Here is a 20,326-nt window from a genome sequence, read left to right as displayed (position 1 = left end):
TCATGGGGTGGTTAATTGTAAATATCTACCAGTGTCTAGCACACCCTCATATGTGAGGAATAGAATATTTATATAGTTTCAAAATGCCTCCCCACAAAACATTTATTAATTATCAAGGGGAAAAGTATACATTTACTTTGGAGAAACCTGGTAGATATCACCTTAATTGATGAAAGTGAATATCTGCATTCATGGGGTAAATTGAAATTGAGAAACATCAGATAAACTAACATTGAAAGAACTTCTGCAAAATAATTGATCTGTAATCCTCAAAATTGTCAAGATCAAGAAAGTCAAGGGAATGATGAGAAACTGTTCCATATTAATGGAAGTCAAAGTGACATGACAACTAAATAACAATTCGTAATTCCAAATTGGATCCTCTTGCTAATGGGATAATTGATGAAGCTATGAATGGAGCCTGAGACTCAGATGGTAGTGATGTATTACTAAACTTCCTGGTTTGGACGGTTGTATTGTCGTTATTAGGAGAATGTTCTTGTGTGTAAGATATAAGTATTTCAGGGTTATGCAGCGTCAGGTCGGCAAGCCAGTCTTCAATCATTCAGGAAAGAAAAGTTCTTTGATGTATACTTGCAACTTTTCTGTAAGTGTGAGATTACTTTTTAAAAGTCGGGGGAGTGTGGTCTCTGGAGGTCTAGTGCCTGGGTTAGAATCATGCCTCCACCACTTATTAATAATGTCTTTGTGCTTCAGTTTCCCCACCTGTAAAATTAGGATAACAGTAGTACCTTATAAGTTTCTGTGAGGTCTAAGACAGGCAGTACATATTAAATGCTAAGAATACTGCCTGCAGTAGATATTAGCTATTATTTTATCGCTTGTTTATGACTTTTACCTTTTTAGGATAAAGTGGCCAAGATTGGGTCGCTAGTGTATCACTGACCAGTATTTAGAAACTTGGACTACTACTTGTATGTTGTGATAAAGTGATCTTTGTATTGATGGGAATGTTTCAATTTAAAAACACGATGCAAATGTTGTGCTACAGGTCAGTACATTGAATTAAATGTGGATGTTAGTTTTTTCTTTTTTATTTGGGTAATTACAGAGTTTTAGAACTATTAAAAATAGCTTGATATTCCTGTGGTTGTTTAAAGGCTCTTCGGCCTTGTACCAATGAGAAACAAGACATAGCCTGTTTTGTTTTGATCCTAAGTTCCATTGGTCCTTTCACAGTGGAATCCTAACCCACACTTAACATTATCTGCCCCTGGGAATCAAAGAACTTCAACAAATAACCCGTAATTAGGTAGCGGCTTTAGAGTTAAACGGTTCTGATTTTGAACCCTGACTGTCTCACTTACTGTTTGACCTCAAACAAGAAATTACTTGTCTCCAAATCGGCTTTCTTACCTATAAAGTGAAGATTACTGTAATACCTACTTCATTGAGTTATTGAGTACATATAAAGTTCACGGCCCATAGTATGTATTGTAAAAACATTAGCTTGCTTCGTACCCCCCGTATGCCCCCCTTGCCCCAAAAGTATCAGTCAAAAGCATATAGATGGATAGATGTCCATACGATCCATCGCCTTGTGTGGGGGTGGGAATGAGGATAGGGGAGCGGGAGAGATCTATGATTTTATTACTTTTTTTTATTTCTTGTGAAATAAATAGTGAAAGAGGAAGACCCTCAACGAGGTGGATTGACATAGTGAAATAAATAGTGAAAGAGGAAGACCCTCAGCGAGGTGGACTGACACAGTGGCTGCAACAATGAGCTCAAGCATAACAACGATTGTAGAGATGGCTCAGGACCGGGACGTGTTTCATTCTGTTGTGCATAGGGTTGCTATGAGTTGGAACTGACTCGACGGCACCGAACAACAACCTAACAACAGTGAAATAAAGGCAGTCATTTTCAGTGTATGTCTAGCAACTTTTAAGGGAAGAAAACCATGGGGGAAAAATGACATCCTAAAGAGCTGAAGCCTAACAATGACCAGCATTTTCACATTTTCTATTTATAATGCTGTCCTTTACTCATTTTTATACCTTTTAAAAAGGGATTATTTTAGTACTTATTAGGACAAAATACAGCTATTAGGCTGGAAAGAAAAGGTCTCCAAATACAGATTTCCTGTCTTATTTTAATATATTCCTGGAATAAAACAGAAAATATATATATATATTTTTTTAACTAAGTAGCCCCTCAATCAGCTATTTCAGTGGAGAAATTCGAATTCTGCCCAGTTTCAAAGAAAGGACCCAAAATGTCCAGAAAAGGATGAAGAAAAACATTATCTTCTCCTTCCCTAAAAGTTACAAATTTGTGTCACAGCCACCAGAAGGGCACAAGACACTGTGCAGGGAGTGGAGTAAAACCCTGGCTGCTCATATAGTCTGTGAGGTGGGTTTTTTTTTTTTTTTTAAGTCATGGTTTTTAACCTGGACAGCACTTCCACTGTAGGGTGGCCCTTTCTCAGGCTACATGAACAGGGGTTATTCAAGGCTTCCCATAGCCTTCTGTTGAATGGACTGAAAATCCTTTGGCTCTGTGCTGCCTGAGAGTCTTGTTGAATTTACCTAAAGCAGGAGGCTGCACCCATCTGCTTGTTCAGCTCGGAACACATCAGACCTGCAATCAAAAGTTTGAGTGGTGAAAAATTGCCTTGATTAAGGGTAGGGTTGCACAGCCAACTATTGTAATTGCTGTCAATAAGTTGTACACCTATAAAAAGTTGAATTGGCAGAAGTTGTGTGATAGATATAAATGACAAAAAAAAAATAGTCACTACTGAGGCTGTTTATGTACAACCAAACATTTCTTGGGATTTAGTTCTCAGTTTGGAGGTTTAGGGTCATGGTTTCATGGGATATTCTAGTTAATTGGCCTGGTAACATGTTCATTGCTTCTGATCTACCTGCTAGTTCATTGCGTAGTGTCTGGGGTCTTAAAAGTTTGCAGGTGGCCACCCAAGGCACAACAATTTGTCTTTACTTGCCTGGAGCAACAGAGGAAGAAGGAGAGTCAGCAATAGGAGGAGAAAATGGAATGTGTGGCTAATTGCCTCCATGAACAACTGCCTCTTTTGGGATGAAACCAGAAGAACTGTATGGTGCTATGCTATCATTACTGAACATTTGGATCAAAGATTGCATAGAAGAATCATGATCAAAATGGGGAAAATGCAGAACAGAATTTCAAATTCTCATGGACTCTAGACTTTCTGGAGCCATGGGAGGGTGCATGAACCCCTGAAACTATTGCCCTGAGATAATCTTTAAACCTTAAACCAAAAGTATACCCTGAAATCTTAAAACTGAACAGTAGTTTAGCTTAACTGGTAAAAAAAAAAAAAAAAAAAGTCTGCCTTGAGCATTATGCTCTTTTTAAGAACTATCTATGTGGAATCAAATTGACAACAACAACTCGAAAGATTAAATAAGAACCTTAGATGGCAATGAGTTTATGTTAATGGAGGAGGAACAACTCAGAAAAGGAGGAAGAGAATGGTTGGACAACTGAAAGAATATAATCAATGTCACTAAATTGTACATGTAGAAACTTTGAACTGGTGTATGTTTTGCTGTGTATATTCCCAACAACAATAAAATTTAGAAAAAAAAAAGTTTTGGGGAGAGGCTTAGAAGAAATAAACTTTAAAAAGTTGTTTTCGTACCTTTTATTTTTGAGGCACTTCTTAAGACCTACTTCTGAGCCATTGTTCCTTTTTACAGTCTGTATTTTAATTCTGCTCTGATCACTGTCTCTATAGCTTGGGTGAGTATGAACTTTGAGGTGACATCTGAATTGAACCCCAGGTATCTCACTTATTGACTCCTTGATGTGGGGTAGGTTATGTTATTAATTCATTCAGCAACTATTTATTGAATGTCTCTTCTGTGCCAGGCATTGTTCTAAGCGTTGAAGATACAACTGTGAACAAGTAAATGTGCTATGTTGTTGTTAGATGCCATCCAGTTAGTTCTAATAGTGACCCTGTGTACAACAGAACAAAACACTGCCCCATCCTGTACCATCCGCACAATTGAAATATGCTATGGCGTGCTGATATTTTAGTCAAGGGAGACAAATAATAACCAAAATAAATAAATATAAATTGATATGGACAAAAGAAACTATCCCCATAAGCCTCAGTATCCTCATTAGTAAAATGAGGATAACCACCACATCACAGGATGGTTGTCAGGCTAGATAAGATGGCATGTGTGAAGGCTTGGGGATGCCATGGTGGATGAGACAATCTGTCCCCAGGTAGCTTAGTGGCAATCCTGGTAAATGAGAGGTTTCTTCCCAGACTCTTTGACCTGGTAGGGTAGAACAAGTGGTGATGTTCTCTGAGACTTAAATTGGCTAGAATAACCTGTATGTGATTTTTTCCAAAAGAGGTAATTCAGTGATAGAATTCTCACCTTCCATGCAGGAGACCCGGGTTTGATTCCTGGTCAGTGCACCTCATGTGCAGCCACTACCCATCCCTCAGTGGAGGCTTGTGTGTTACCCTGTTGCTGAACAGATTTCAGTGGAGCTTCCAGACAGACTAGGAAGAAAGACCTGGTGATCTTCAGAAAAGCAGCCAGTGAAAACACTATTGATCATAATGGTGGGATCCACAACCCAATTGTAGGGATGCTGCAAGACAGGCAGTGTTTTGTTCTGTTATACATGGAGTTACTATGAGTCAGGGTCCAACTTGACAGCAGGTAACAACAACAACAAATTTATTCCAAGTGTATTTCTCATTATTCTGTAGATACCATCCTGTTCATTAGGTGCCATGTAAATGAAACTTTAAAAATTCGAATCATATTTTTCTCTTGACACACAAAATTTGAGAGATGCTTGTAATCCTCCTCCATTTAAATATCTATAAAATCTGTAAAAATGAGGTGGTCACATTGGAGGATCTGGCCTTCTCTAACTTCATGAGGGGGAGAGAAAATCATTATCAGCATCAACAGCCCAGGGCTGATTGCTATGAGGTAGAGGTCAGACATACTTCCTCTCTCCAAACTTTCTACCAATTCTGACACCAGCCATCCCTCCTACAGCACTCTCTCCTTCTCCGCTGAGTTGATACTTCACTGCAGTGGCCGCACAGAGCTCACAGACAGTACTCATGATTATGAGGTTTGTTAGGGAAGTAACACGTTACAATTCAGGATCAAGAACAACTCAGGATAGGACAGCTTCCCAGATGTACCCACAGGTAAGCCTCTCCCTGGCCCTTAGCCTCTCGGCCCCTCAGGCCTCTTGAGCCAGGCTGGCCTCTGCCCTGCTTGGGCAAGTGTTACAAAGCCCTTTAGCTCCACCAATAAGTGCCCAGAGGCACCTCACTCCACCATTAAGCCTCAGCTCTGAGTGAATCAGTGAGCCTACCTCTGCCAAGTGCCTGGAGGCACCACGCTCCATCAGCAGGCCTCCTGCCCGAAGGCGCTCAGCTTTCTCTGTTTCCATCTCCTGCTGGTCTCCCTGTTCTGCTGCCTCTGCAGCTGCCGTTTCTCTGCCACTGCTTCTCACCGTTTCCAGTGGTACAGCTTTCTCTCTGTCTCCTGGGTCTAGGAGGTTCTCAGTGCAGGGGTCATGGGTCCAAAAAAGGTCCGCTCCTAGCTTTTCTTTTTTGATGGTAGCGAGGTCCCCCCTCTGCTCTGAGATTGGCTCTCTTTTAAGCCTAGCAGATGGCAAAACTAGCCAATCCCCTAGTTGGGGTTCCATACACTTTATTTGCATGGTACCACCCCCACAAGGGTACCATGCACTTTGTATTATTAGCAAGGTATCCAGTCCCCTTGGTGGGCCACAAGCACTTTATTTATATAGCCTCAATCTTTTGGTGGGAGTTACAAGACTGTGGCTAGAAAGGCCATATAAAAGTCATTCATCACACTGCAGATCTTAATGTGAATTGGGTGGCAGTATTTGTGATTATAATAGCTAATCCAGTAGTTTTGAACTAAGTCAGCTGATCACGGGATCTTTTCTCTGGTAGAAACTCTATGGAAGATGATCACAAGCAGTCTGTGTCCCTCCACCGCTATCACTTCTAATTCTTCCATGTCTCAGTCTCCTGTACCTGGGATTCAGTGTTGATTTTGGAAGAACAAGTGAAATTTTCCTAAAATCTTTACACTTGTGAGCCATCCTGTTGCAATAATATAGTTTTAGATCTTGACCAATTGTTTTTTCTTTCATTTTTTAAACACATTTCTCCTGCTAAAATCCATTATATATTTCACTTTGCGATTTTCCTTCCTCTAATTTGCCCTGTTTTTCAGTAAAATACTTCATCTTTTTTTTCCAACTTGCTTATTTTTTACTGAGTTCTTCCATCTGCTATTGTATCTGTCATGTTTGGCTTTAGCCCCTTAAGAGTATGTTTAGTAAATGCCAGTTGAATGACTTTTACTACCTTTTGTCTTTTCCAACTTGTTCTAATACAGATAGTCTAAATTTGCACAATTGAACTGCCTTCGTTAGCTAATAGGACTGATACTCTAAGCACTGACTATTCATTACTTACACTGAGACATTCTTTTTAATAAAAATGTGCCTGCATACTAGCTGAATAAAACCATGGAACATTATAGAAGATTAATCGGAGAGCACCTCCCTTGGATTTGAGTGGCAGAGTCTGTTGAAATTGGGGCTGCAAGTTGAGAAAAGCACTGAGCATTAAGGGAGCACTCATTTACGTTTGGTTGATTTATTCTCTGCACAGACGGACTGCAGTAGTGGGAGGTTTAGTTCACAGCACATTAGCTCTTAGCCAGTGTCACTGCTTGAGTGGTGGTGTGAGTCTCCGGTGTCTGCGTAGTATAATGATGCCTGTATTCTAACACTCAATTTTTCTACCCCTTTGCTTTTTTTTTAATTTAACTTTTGTTAATGTGAAAAAAAAGGGTTCCTTCTGTTAAAATTATTTTAAAAGATCATTTTCATAGTTTTTAGTGTGTCAAAAATATTATTTTTAAAATGGCCCTATTTTACTTCAGTAGTATTTTTAATCGCTATGAGTTGGAATCGACTGGACGGCACTGGGTAGTATTTTTAAATAAATCTTCAGTTATCATTTGAGTGGGGGAATCTTTTTTTTTTTTTTTCTGATGATGTGTTTAATTCCAGTGTGGCCAGCCTACATACTGCTCCAAACTTGATCAATTATGCCATTATTTTGTACTTCAATAAATAACCAGTGGTTAGTATCCATTTCTGAAAAGCAAGCCCCTGGCTTGATTTCCCCCTGCTCAACAAGCCTTGCTCCCTACCGCCATTCTACTTTCCCCCTCTTCCTTTTTTTCCAGGTGCCTGTCTTCTGCCACATGCCCATCAAACCTAATTGCAGCTTCAGGAGGGCTTTGGTGAGGCAGTTCCCTGGCCCTGCTGTCCCTGGGGATTTAATGCGGGTGGGATGTACATGTGGCCCTCGAGCCATGTCAGTGGCTGCTACAGCTCCCGGTTTCTAATGGCCGGTCACCTCAGGCCCTAACGTTGTTTCAATTCTAGGATGGTTCGGTCTCAGGATAGATATGGCAGTAATAATACAATATGGGTCATTTTGTCAATGGAAATTAACCTCCAGTTCTTCTGCTAATTTTCTATAAAAATCTGTGACACACCAGACTATTTTTAGTCGTCCAAAAATTATAGTGCTTTAAAACAATTTTCATGAGTATATATTTTTTTCTTTTACAACTGAATAATAATACTGTCATTGAGTTGCTAATTATATTTTTTTTTAACATCAATTCTTTGATACCATTTAAATTTGGCCCTGTGTCTAAATCTTGGAGAAATTAAAGGTGAAATATGAGAACCCAAAAGGCACCCAGCATGGCGTCCTGGTGTTCATTAAATGTGGGTTAATTTTTTTTCTTCAAATGAGAAGTATAATTATAATATAGTATTCATCTATCTTCTTAAAATTCTGTTATTTTTAAAATAATGTTTTTTTCTCTAGATTAAAAAAAAGATCTATGCTCTTGTATGCAGTTTGGAAAATAAAATAAATCACCCTTACTCTTGAAATCCATTGATTAACACTTGTTATCAGTTGAGAGCATTTTCTTCCTATCTTGTTTTTTTTCATCTTTGAAAGCAGAATACTTCAAACATTCAGAAAAGTAAGAAAATACCTGTATAATGACACCTAGATTTAAAATGTTAATGTTTTGCCATATTTCTTTCTAGTTTTTGTCCTCAGCCTTGTTTATATGCATATATATGTGCATATATTCAAACATAACTGAGATCATACTGTATATACAGTTTTAAATTCTATCTTTAACATTTTAAGTGCTTTCTTATATCATTAAATTTTTTTGAATGCCTTGACAGCAATGGGGTTTTGGTTGGTTGCAACATTAAATTTGCTCTAGTGTTTGGACATGTTTTCTTTTTTAAAATAGTGATAATTCTATTCCTATTTAATAATTGTACATTATGCTTCCAGTTATTTAACTTAATATATCATATACTATGACTTGAAAGTAGAGGGTCAACAAAAAAGAGGAAGACCATCAATGAAATGGATTGACACAGTGGCTGCAACAGTGGACTCAAGCATAACAATGATTGTGAGGATGGTGCAGGACTGGGCAGTGTTTCGTTATGTTGTACATAGGGTCACTATGAGTCGGAACTGACTCGACAGCACCTAATGACAACAACGTGACTTGAAACACAGTTTTTCAAAAAGCTGCAGGTTGTAACTCATTAGTCATGAAATCAATTTAGCAGATTATAGTTAGCTTTTTTTTTACCACAGAAAAAATCGGTATATTCCTATGGTTCCTTGACAAAAACTGTGCATTGTAGTCATTCCTTTTCTGTTACCTTTATGTAAAATGGGAAACCCTGGCGGCATAGCGGTTAAGAGCTACAGCTGCTAACCAAAAGGCTGACAGTTCAGATCCACCATCCACTCCTTGGAAACCCTGTGGGGCAATTCTGCTCTGTCCAATAGGGTTGCTATGAGTTGGAATTGACTCAACAGCAGTGGGTTTTTTTGGTATGTAAAAAAAACTTTTTTTTCCAATTTTAACCAGAGGTCACAGACATAAGCATTATTAGGAATCTTATGGATCAGCTTACCCCATGTGTTATTAGAATTTGACACCCATCTTTTATGCTTTTATTTTCTGGGTAGTTTTATCAAGATTGGGTGTATTGGAAGTAGGATAATTAAGCAATAAAACAAATTCTATACTTTTAGATTTTAGCACTAGAGGAGTTTCCTTCTCAGGGGATACAGACAGTGCTTATTCTTTCCCACTGAGTTTTATTTTGAGGTGCGTTGAGCTTAAAAAATGAGCTTACTCAGAGATGATATTCCCTTGTGGGTGGTTAATTATTTTCTTTATATCTGTGAATTTTCAAAAAAAAATTGTGATTTGGGTAATGGACATAAGTTAAAATTTTGAACTCTTGAGTATAAATCCCAAAAGTTTTCACCATGCTCCGATTCTGCCATCCCATCTCAACTCTCCATCTGGAAGTTCCTCCACCTTCTGTTCAAAGATAGGTCAGCCTTCTCTCTCACAGGTACTGATGCAGTAGCAAAGTCAGTCAGTTCTCCTAAATGAAGAAACTAAGCACATAAACACTCCAGTTTATTGTGTTCTTTTTATCTAAAGCTTAAGGAATAGGTCCTTTTGATATCACATAATTTGTATATATATAAAACCTTTTCAACATATATAACCTTTTCAGCATTAAAATAAATCTCAGCATGTTTTTTAGAATGCGTTGGGGCTTTTCTTGTGCGTGGCTCTCACTTCTAAAGAATTCACTAGGATTTAGGAAAACGGACTCAAGTCTTCAGAACTGAATGGTTGAGTGTGGCAATGGATAACAGAGATACAGAAAGTTAAAAATAGTAATAGGTTTATGGCTCAGTGGTTAAGAGCTACTGCTGCTAACCAAAAGGTCGGCCGTTCACATCCAGTTTGATTCACCAGTTGCTCCTTGGAAACCCCATGGAGCAGTTCTACTATGTCCTGTAGGGTCGCTATGAGTCAGAATTGACTCGACGGTAGTGGGCTTGGTTTTGGTTTTTGATAAGATAGTCTGCTGCTCAATTTCTTGAAGCCATTTATTCTCTCATCTTGCATTTAAAAAAAAAATTTATTGTGGTAAAATATGTATAATAAAACATTTGTGATTTTAACCATTTTGAAGTGTACAGTTCATATGTACACTAAGTGTATGCTAATTACTTCACCACTCCCCATTTGCCATCACCACTCTCTATTTGCAAATGTTTTTTTATCACCCCAAACAGAAACTTAGTACCCCTTGTGCCATAACTTCCAATTTTCCCCTCAGCCCAAGCCTGTGGTAACTAATAGTAAACTTTGGTCTCTATGCATTTGCCTGTTCTAGGTATTTCATATAAGTGGGATCATATAATATTTGTCCTTTTGTGTCTGACTTATTTCACTCAATGTGATGTTTTCAAGGTTCATCCATGTCATAGCATGTATCAGGACTTCATTTCTCTTTATGGCTGAATAATATTCCATGGTGTGTATATACCACATTTTGTTTACCCATTCATCTGTTGATGGACACATGGATTATTTCCACCTTTAGGCTATTGTGAATAATGCTGCAACGAACATTGGTGCTCATGTTGCCTTTTTTTTTTTGAGACCTATTCTGTGTCACTCAGCTGGATACAGGGCATCCAAAGATGACAGCCTGAGTGCCCTCAGGTTGTCACAGCCTTGTGAGGGAGTACCTGTGAACAGATCGTTAAATAGCAAGGCCACACAGCATCAGTGAGCCTGAGCTTTGGATTCGGAACTGTGTTTAAATCTTGGCACTTCATTAGTAGTTAACTAGTACGAATGGTCATCATCTAACTTTTCTAAGCCTTCTGCCTAATTTTCCTCATCTATTAAAGGGATATTAGTAGTTACCTTGCATGGTTTTCATGAGAGTATGTGCATATAAAACACCACATGCCTGATATTATAGTATGTAGTAGCTGTTGCTGTCTGTCGTTGTTATCATTTTTATTATCTAGTGTATTAAGTACCAAACTAGAGGTTTATGAAAAGTACTCTAGAAGCCCATGGAAAGGACAACTCCTGGGTCCTAGTTTCTGTACATTACACTATCGTACTTCTCTTCCTCACTATGCATGTGTGTACACACTTTTTTATGGGGGTGTGTGTATTTGTGAACATACTATAAGGTCCCTGAGTGGAACAAATGGTTTGTGCTCAACAACTAACTGAAAGATTGACAACTCAAACCCACCCAGCAGCACCATGGAAGAAAGGCCTGGGAATCTGTTTCCATAAAGATTACAACCAAGAAAGCCCTGAGGAACACAGTTCTACTCTGTAACACATGGGATCACCACGAGTTGGAATCTACTCAAGGGCAGTGGGTTTGGTTTTTTTGGTTTTAGACATACTGTGTTTCTTCATGTTGGCTATTTATTCTTCCTCAGTCCCCTAAGTGTAGGTGTTCTCCAAAATTCATTTTCTCTTCTCTATTCTTCCCTTCTTTTCTCCTCTCTCTCCTCAAAAAGTCATCCATCAATACCTAGTGTGCTTCAGCCATCACTTCTATGAGGATGCTTCCCAAATCGGTATCCACAGTATTTCCAGCTGCCTGCTGGGCATCTCCATCTGGAAGTCCTTCTTGCATTCAAACTTAACATGTCCAAAACTGAGCTCATTAATTCCCCATTATCTCTCCTTCTTCTCTCCAGTCCCTCCTAATGGCAGCATCATCACCTCCAGTCAGTCAGGCCTGAATCTCAAAGTTATCTCTTATCTTTCCTTTGCCTGGCCCTCTTCGTTTCTCCCTCATCCAGCCAGTTGGCCAGAGTAACCTGTTCCACCTGCATGCTGCTGCTATCATTCAGCTTTTCATCTCCATCTCTGCTGCCATACCCTAATTTAGGCCCTCATTATCTCCCACCTGGACTTTTGGATGAGACTCCTCCTAACTAATCTTCCCTTTTCTTTCCACCGTACCCAACATGCTACTGCCGCTGTAACAGTATTAGGCCCAGAGTAACAGTTTTAATCTTTAGCTTTAATCACATTACTCCTTTGCTGACAACCATCATGCCTCCTGATTGCCTTTAGAATGAAGTCCAGTCTATAAGCCTGACTTCCAGGGCTCTTCACTCTTTAGATTGTTGCCTGTTTTTCTAGGCTTATTTGCCTTCACACACTGCCCAAATAGGGACAGTCCCACAGCTCCTGAACCTGCTCCCTGTTTTTCCACTTTCTTTTTTATCACTACTTTCGCTGTTTATTTCTCCTGTTCTAATGCCCCCACCCCCATTCCCGCTCCCACCTCCATTCCTGTTCATGGAAATTCCACTGTCTTTCAGGCCCACTCTGCTGCCTCTACCTTGAGGCACACCTCTAGCAAGAAACAATTTTCTTTCTTCCTCTGTGTACTGATCGCTTTTTGTTACTTTACTCTTTTATTGGAAACCCTGGTGGCGTAGTGGTTAAGAGCTGTGGCTGCTAACCAAAGGGTTGGCAGTTCAAATCTGCCAGGCACTCCTTGGAAACTGTATGGGGCAGTTCTACTCTGTCCTATAGGGTTGCCATGAGTCAGAATCGACTCGAGGGCACTGGGCTTGGTTTTTTTTTTTTTTTTTTGGTTTTGTCTTTTATTTGCTCCTTGTATTATTCTAGTTATTTTTTAGCACCTGTATAACTCCTTTCTTACAGCTCTTATTTCTTTGTATACCTCTCATGCTTGGTACATAGTGTTGAAAAAAAGGAATTTGAGAGGAGATATGGAAAGGTGCCATAGTGACGATTTGAGATACTTAATGGGGTTGGGTTAAGGATTGAAGTGATTTATAGTTGTATAAAGACGTGGTGATGCAGTGAGAGCTGCGGTCGGCCCTCTGAAGCATAGTGTGAGAGGAGGACAGAACTGGGCTGCCTCAAAATTTCCCCCACTCAGTCGTCATTTCCTTGAAATTGTATAGCTATGCAAATATTTGTGTTTACAGTTCATCTATTCTACCTCTAGATCAGAATTTTGGAGAAGGTAGTTTTGTCCCCCAAAATCCAATTTATAGAATTTTCCCAAAATGATATTATTTAACATTAGCAATGTATGCATAGCAGCTAGTTTTGTTTTTTTTTTTTTACAGTATCTGACATCTGTTTAAATTGAAGGTTTAGTATACCTGTAATTTGTCCATCAACCTGCCCCTGTATTTCTCCTAAAAAAAATTATTTCTCCTAGACTACTACAAAACCCTCCTAACTGCTCACTTCCTGTCTACTTTGTTTCCTCTTCCTCCCTCCCCCAGGTTGTTTTTCCACATTAATGATAGAGGGTTTCTTTTGGGGGGGATGAAGGGGTGTTAAAATATACCTGATTATGTAACTGCATAAAATACTTCAGTATCTTCTTATTGCTCTTTGAATAAAAAGCAAACCTCTTATCATGGCCTGTTCATTTTGCATAGTCTGGTCCCTGACTGCCTCTGGCCACATTTCTCGTGGCGTGTGTGCTCTCCGTCTTGCATATGCCCCTTCTTGTGTACTGGGATATCTCTTCTTTTGGATATCAACTTAATCACCCCTTCCTCAGGGAAGCCTCTGACTTTCCTATGTTAGTTTCCCTTATTATAAGGTCTCATAGCACCATCTCTCTTTTTTCTTTGTCACACTTATTACCGTTGTCATTTTCCATTTATTTGTGATTCTTTCATTATTATCAGTCTCTTCCTCTAGAGCATGAATTCCATGCTTGGTTTTGATTCTTACTGCATCCCATGGCCTGGCACTGTGTCTGATGTAAGGAAGATGTTCAGTCTATATTAGTTGAACGAATGAATGATGAAGTTTTTGTTTATATTAGTTGAAAGGAAAACAGTTCTGTAGAACTTTAGTGATAACAATTACAGGATACTAAATATTGCTCTTCATTCCAGTTTTTGTCTGTAATATAATAATTAAATATAGTGAAGTGATAGTATGTAGAAAGAATCATGGAGTAAGATAGTCCAGGCTTCTCTCTAATGTGTTGTGTTGGAGGCTGTGCGGTTTCTTGAACATCTCTAGCAACAGGGACTCAGCATCGACAGAGACAAAATTGGCCTGCTATGTTTTCTATGCTTTAGTGCCAGTCTCTAAAGTAATACTTAGTAGGCCTGCCTCCTATCCATATGGAACCTTTCCTTGTATATGAGTAGACAGCTATTATGTGCTCCTCTACCTTTATTTCTCCCAACTCTTCCCTTCACACAATGTGCCACTGCCATATTGATTCTGGAAACAACCGTGTCCTCCTCTCTCTCCTATGAACAACCATGTCCTCCTCTCTGCACACACTGTTTTTTTTTTTTTTTTTAATCACATACTCACATACACAAACACCCAACTCCCCTGGCTACTTCCTTCTCATCCTGTAGATCTCATGGACGCCTCTTTATGCCCCCTCACCTTACTTTTAGTTGCCCCTTGTCTGTGTTCCCACAGCCCCAGGTCATCCCTTTAAGAAGCTAATGTCCCATTCTATTGTAAGTGATTCTTAATCCAGACAAGATTAGGGAGACCACGACTCACCAGTGCCCATCATCATGCCCTCCGTTGTCTGCTTAGCACCACTACGTTTTTGACTGCATAAATTTGAGAACACCAACTTTACCATTCTCTAAGTTAGCATCTGTAGGGTTTTTTTCCCCAGCTATTCATGTGGCCATATGTTATTTCACCATCTTCTGGATATGTTCCAGCTTGTCAGTGTCCCTCCGTAAGAGAGGCATTAAGAAGAAATGAGAGTGATGCAGGTGAAGGATGACCTGGATTGTGTGAAACATATCTCTGTAAGTTTAGAATCCCAGGGGTTTTTTATGCTCAAGAGCAAAATTTCTTGTTCTCGTGTTGTGAGCTAATTTTTGAGCTGTGGACATTTTTAGCTTATCTTAGTACTGCTTTTTTTAAAGAGTGTTAATGAAGTGAATTTAAAGAAATGGTGTTTTGGAAACAGTTATTTAATTTACTCAAGCTGTTAATCTGTCCTCTGACTCGTTAACTACTGTCTTACATGACAATTAATGGTCAGAGGTATGCTTCTCTGAATGCTGCTCTGGATTTTTGTCAATCTATTACAGTTTTTTTTATTATTACAGTTTCAGTACTACTGCAAGGAGGCAAGTGTTTTGATGATATATGATGTTTGGGGTGGGGGGAGGTTTGGGAAGAATTCCTTGATTTTTCTTATTTGGGGAGATAGAAAAGGAAGCAATATTTACAGGAAATTATATGCTGGCAGAGTGGGGAAGACTTTTTGACAGATAGGAAAAAGGGAGTAGAAGAAAGAGAAAATGTAAGAGTCAAAAAGAAAAAGTAACAAGGAGAACAAAAAAAACCCATTGCTGTCAAGCCAATTCCAACTCATAGTGACCCTATAGGACAGAGTAGAACTGCCCCATGGGGTTTCTAAGGAGCTGCTGGTAGATTTGAACTGCTGACCTTTTGGTTAGCAGTGGTAGCTATTAACCACTGTGTTACCTCATAGCTGCTGTTCACTGATCACCTATCATGTGATTCCACAGAGGTATATACTTTAGCCATGTTGGGTCTTACCCTTGCAATGACTGTGGAAAGTAGATGTTGTTACCTTCATTTTACAGAAGAGGTGACAACCTCCGATTCACAGCTAGTGAGTGGCAGAAGGGCATTCTTACAGCCTTTAGGTGTGTCTGGTTCTAAAGCTGCACTGCTCTAATTAAATGGAGAATCGGTGTAGCATAATGGTTAAGAGTGTATGTAGACTCTAGAGCCAGTTGGCCTAGGTTTAAATTCTGGCTTTACCAAGGCTCTGCCAACTACCAGCTGTGGTACATTGGGCAAGTTGCTTTATTTCTCTGTATGCCTCAGTCTCCTCATCTGTAAATTCGGGATGATTGTAGTACCTTCTCCTTAGGGTTGTTGTGAATTAGTTAATATATAGTAAAGTGCTTCGAAAAGTTCATAACATAAGAAAGCACTTTGTAAGTGTTTGCTGCTGTTATTATTATCATTTTTATTTTTATTAGTTTCTGTGTCTTCTGTGAAAGGTCCTTTCTCTGGGAAGTTTGAGGAAAATGTTGTCAAGACTATTGCTAGAACCACTTCATTAATGTGACTTAGTAAGACTTATCTCAAGGCTCACCTCTTGGAGTTCTATGTCATCATGTTGTTCATCTGTAACCGTATCCCTCTTTAACACACACACACACACACTCGTCTTTTTATTTCCCTTTCTAGAAGAGTCAATTCAGACCTCCTCTATAATATTATTATAAAAGAAGGGAAGAATGAAGATTCACCTTAAGTAATACATATAGGATCTAGTAGCATAAGTTAAATTTTGCATTTCAAAGCAACAAGTTTAGAAAGATTTCCCATTTTACATTTTCTTTTTCTAAAATAGAGCGCTTCCCAACCTCCCTGGATTTTAGTTCCGTAGGGTTTAAATTGATTGTTACATGATAATAAAGAACTTTGGAAATTTCTGACGACTGCTTGTTCCTGTTATGATGCAGCTTAATTACCTTAGGCTCCTTTTCCTAGGATATTAGAACTTCTTTTTTAAAACCGCTAACCCTTCTAGCTTGCTGAAGATCACTTACGCAGCTAAGGAGAAAATGTAAGAAGTAGAAGAAGAGCTGTTACTTTGCAGAGAGATTGAAGATCTGTATTATTTTGAAACCAATGAAGAATAGACTCATTAGGGGTCCTGTCTAAAATTTCTTTTTTGGAGGCTTGAGAGGCAAAGTTTTTTGTTTTTGTTTTAAATAATGGACTGACTCATTAATTTTGGCTTTGTTAACTTAATTAACTTATATTAATTCTTTGTTCAGAACTCATTGAGGAAGTCTTAATGATTCGGTGAAGTATTACAATACTAATTTAAAGTGTTTTTTCATTGAATTTAAGAACTATATGAGTATATTTTGTGTATGCTATGATTATATAATCTAGCTGATTAGTGCTTATGAGCATAGTTCTAAATATTAGTTTATTATGATATACTTCTCATACCAAAAAAAAAAAAAAACCCAAACCCATTGCCATTGAGTTGATTCCGACTCATAGCCACTGTATAGGACAGAGTAGAACTGCCCCATAGGGTTTCCAAGGAGCAGTGGGTGGATTCGAAAGCTGACCTTTTAGTTAGCAGGTGATCTCTTAACCCCGTCCCACCAGGGCTCCATACTGCTCATAGTTGTTTTGTTTTGTATGATGCCATTTAGTCTTGTGTGATAATGACTGTAATACTGAAAAAATTTAGGTATTCCTGGCCTCAGTTATAGCAGTAATTGTAAAATTGCAATCCTCATAGCAAATATATATGTATAAAAAAAAACAGAAACAAACCCAGTACCATCGAGTCGATTCCGACTCATAGCAACCCTATAGGACAGGGTAGAACTGCCCCATAGAGTTTCCAAGGAGCGCCTGGCAGATTACGCAGCCGTTGCACTTAACCACTACGCCACCAGGGTTTCCAATATACATATATGTGTATATATATATATTTATTGTATAAATATGTATTTATATATTATTTACATGTTTATTATATGATATATATACACACACACATCACTCTAAAGCCTTATTGTTGCCTAGAATGATGATGCTTTGCATAAATAATAGGACATGGCAAGATATTTGCTGATAACATTCTATTTTGTCAAATGAATTAAGTCATTTGGATTTAGTTTAATTCTTCAATTCTCTAGGCTTCTTCTCTACCCGTGAGTGCAGAAATAGTTTTTGACCGCTTCCGCTTACCACCATCACCGCCAAATACCACTTCATCCAGCCCTACAATTTATATTTCAGTTGCTATCAACCTCATTCAGTTTATGTATTCCTCTTGTTATCAGAGCAAATGGCTAAGATTGAGAGTTAGGACATAGACAGCAGGAAGACCCAGGAGGGAGCCAGATCATCAAGTCTCACAAATTGAGATCCTCACCAGCCATGGAATTCTCTAGTTGTTTCCTGGCTCAATGCTTCTCCCTATTAACTCGTTCTTCCCCCAAACCTGTTTCTTTTCAACAATTCCCATTGTCCGGTTTTAGGGGTATGGGCACACGGGCAGCAATTCTCCAACTTGATCTGATTGACCCTATGAGAGTACATTAATCCTTTCTTTATTTGTCGGCAGGAGGCTCGTACACGACAGCCGGAATAACCTCCAGTTAAGAGGCTTGGTGGTGCTACTTATTTCTAAGGCAGCTGGGCCCAGTAGTGTGGATGCTTCATGTCAGAACTATGACATGGTCAGTGGGATCTATGCATGGTAAGAAGAAATTCACTTTTGACATTGCTCTCTAAATTGTGTTTTCATTTATTGAACAGTGGTCAGTGGAAATCACTGTGCAGCTTTTTGTCATTCTCTGATTCAAAGAGTAAAATACCTTGTAAGGTTAAAAAAATGGATTTTTATTGTTCCTTATATGTCTGGTACTTTTGGCCAGCTCCATGCATGACTGGTAAATTTTTCCATAAATTTTTATCAAATACTTTTATTTCTATCTTCGGCATTAAAAAAAAAAAAATATGTGGTATCATCGTATCTCTGTAGACACCTCTATGCTTCTCAGTCCAGGGTTTCTGATTTTTAAACCTAGTCAAAATGATAGCTAGTTGTATAAATAATAGTGAGCCTACCATTTTTTTTTTACCATTTCATGAGTAGTCTATTTCAGTGCTATATAATTCAATTTTGTTTACTTTTATGGTGAAGAGGTTTTTTATTAAAATTATTGAATAGGCACATTTTTACATCACACATTTAAATTAAAAATAAATTTATGAGTATGCGTTAGTCATTTTTGGCTGCATAACAACAACTTTAAATTTTTCAGTTTTGTTTAAAAATTACTGTATTTATTTTTAATAATAGTATTCTGGCAATAGTTTTATGTAATCCTAGCAGTATGCTTGGCACTGTATTAAAAGCTTTATAGAAGTATCAATCTGCAGGTGGAATTTGGTATACAGAATATTTTCATTAATTATTATACCTAAAAATGTGGGTGACAAAGAATTTCTCCTCACAAAAACAAGCATTTCTATAAACTTTGATTTATGGCTACTTGGCCCTGTTGATTTGTTTTAAATCCAACCCACATCTCGAAATTTTTTATACTTAGTGATCTTATCCAGAAACTTTTTTTTTGTCTATAGTATTCAGGTTGCTTGTCAGCTATGAAATCCAGTGATATTTTCCTATTAACAATCAAAGAAGGTTGTTGTCATGGCTACAAATGACCCCTCCTTCAGCCAGCATAATTTTGCCAACCGTTTACCATTTATCCATACAAGTATCTAGACTAGGAGGGATACCTTGAGATCATTTTCAGTTCCTACTCACTCTGAAATAATTTTTATTTGTTTAGTGTTTTGTAGGTTACTGATCATTTTTATGACAGTTGTCCCATTTGACCCTTACAGTAGTGCTCTAAGATAGGCGTTGTCATTATACTTATTTTACTCTTGAGAAAAACAGACTCTCAAAAATTTTGAGACTTTCTCAAGCTGATGCAGCTGGCCAATGGAGAAAGTTGAGGCTCTAACTATAGTTCACTTTACTCCATATCACATGTGTTTTTTTTTCTCCCCATTCCATTCCTCCTTTCTAGTCTTTTTCACTTGTAACCTGACAGTTGTAGATCAGACTAGCTGTTAAATCTGTATGCCAAAACAAGGTCTTGCTTTTTGTAAGTATGTCTTGAAAAACTTCTGAATGGAAAACAACTTGGCAAATCTTCTTTAAGATATGTGCATCCTTCCCCAAAATCTGTTTGAATTAGAGTGCAAACCTTTACCTTATAAATTTTGTAGAAAACTCATGGCTAAGTTTAGCTGAAATAACTAGAGAAAATACAGAAAGAACAACAACGAGTGGCAATAACCTGTTAGTCTATGGAAATAGACCTCCACTACTTTGTATCCCATGTGCCTCTGTTTCCTCTTAGGAATTCCATCAAGTTTCAGTCTGCTGACTTTGATCCTGTTTTATTGGTCAGTCGTCTGCTCTTCCATATGGGTAACCACACACACCACTAATGAACACCAGCTATGCTTTGTTGTCTCTAATCCCAAAACAACCTTTGGAAAGTACTACCTGACACATTAAAAAAAAAAAGACCTGTTGCTGTTGAGTCTTTTCTGACTTACAGTGACCCTATTTTACAAATGAGGAAACCAGTACTGAGATTCAGACTTTTCTAAAACCTCCTTGGTAGAAAGTGATAAAGTTGGGATTTAAATGCAAATTTTACTATACAGTTTATACCCTCTTTACTATGCCTTGGTTGCTGTTTGTATAAACATGG

The 20,326-nt window shown here is 38.3% G+C and overlaps 1 protein-coding gene across 16 annotated transcripts in view; it reads left to right on the top strand.

Moving 5' to 3' along the window:
* Nucleotides 1-20,326, top strand: part of PDSS2 (decaprenyl diphosphate synthase subunit 2) — a 303,253-nt gene that overhangs the window by 95,657 nt on the left and 187,270 nt on the right. For 14 of the 16 annotated variants that reach the window (XR_010322546.1, XR_010322549.1, XR_010322548.1 and 11 more), the window contains exon 2: nt 18,151-18,285. Coding sequence is in view for 10 of the 16 variants with exons in the window: in XM_064289434.1 (XP_064145504.1) it covers nt 18,151-18,285 (135 nt within the window). In the remaining 6 variants the exon portion in view is untranslated. Of the gene's footprint in view, nt 1-18,150; nt 18,286-20,326 lie in introns of those variants that run through there. The other 2 variants (XM_064289427.1, XM_064289445.1) reach the window with 2 other exon arrangements.

This window comes from Loxodonta africana, chromosome 1 (genome assembly GCF_030014295.1).
Source record: "Loxodonta africana isolate mLoxAfr1 chromosome 1, mLoxAfr1.hap2, whole genome shotgun sequence".
Lineage (NCBI taxonomy): Eukaryota > Metazoa > Chordata > Mammalia > Proboscidea > Elephantidae > Loxodonta > Loxodonta africana.
Note: the sequence above shows the minus strand (reverse complement) of the source record. Positions and strands in the feature narration are given on the sequence as shown.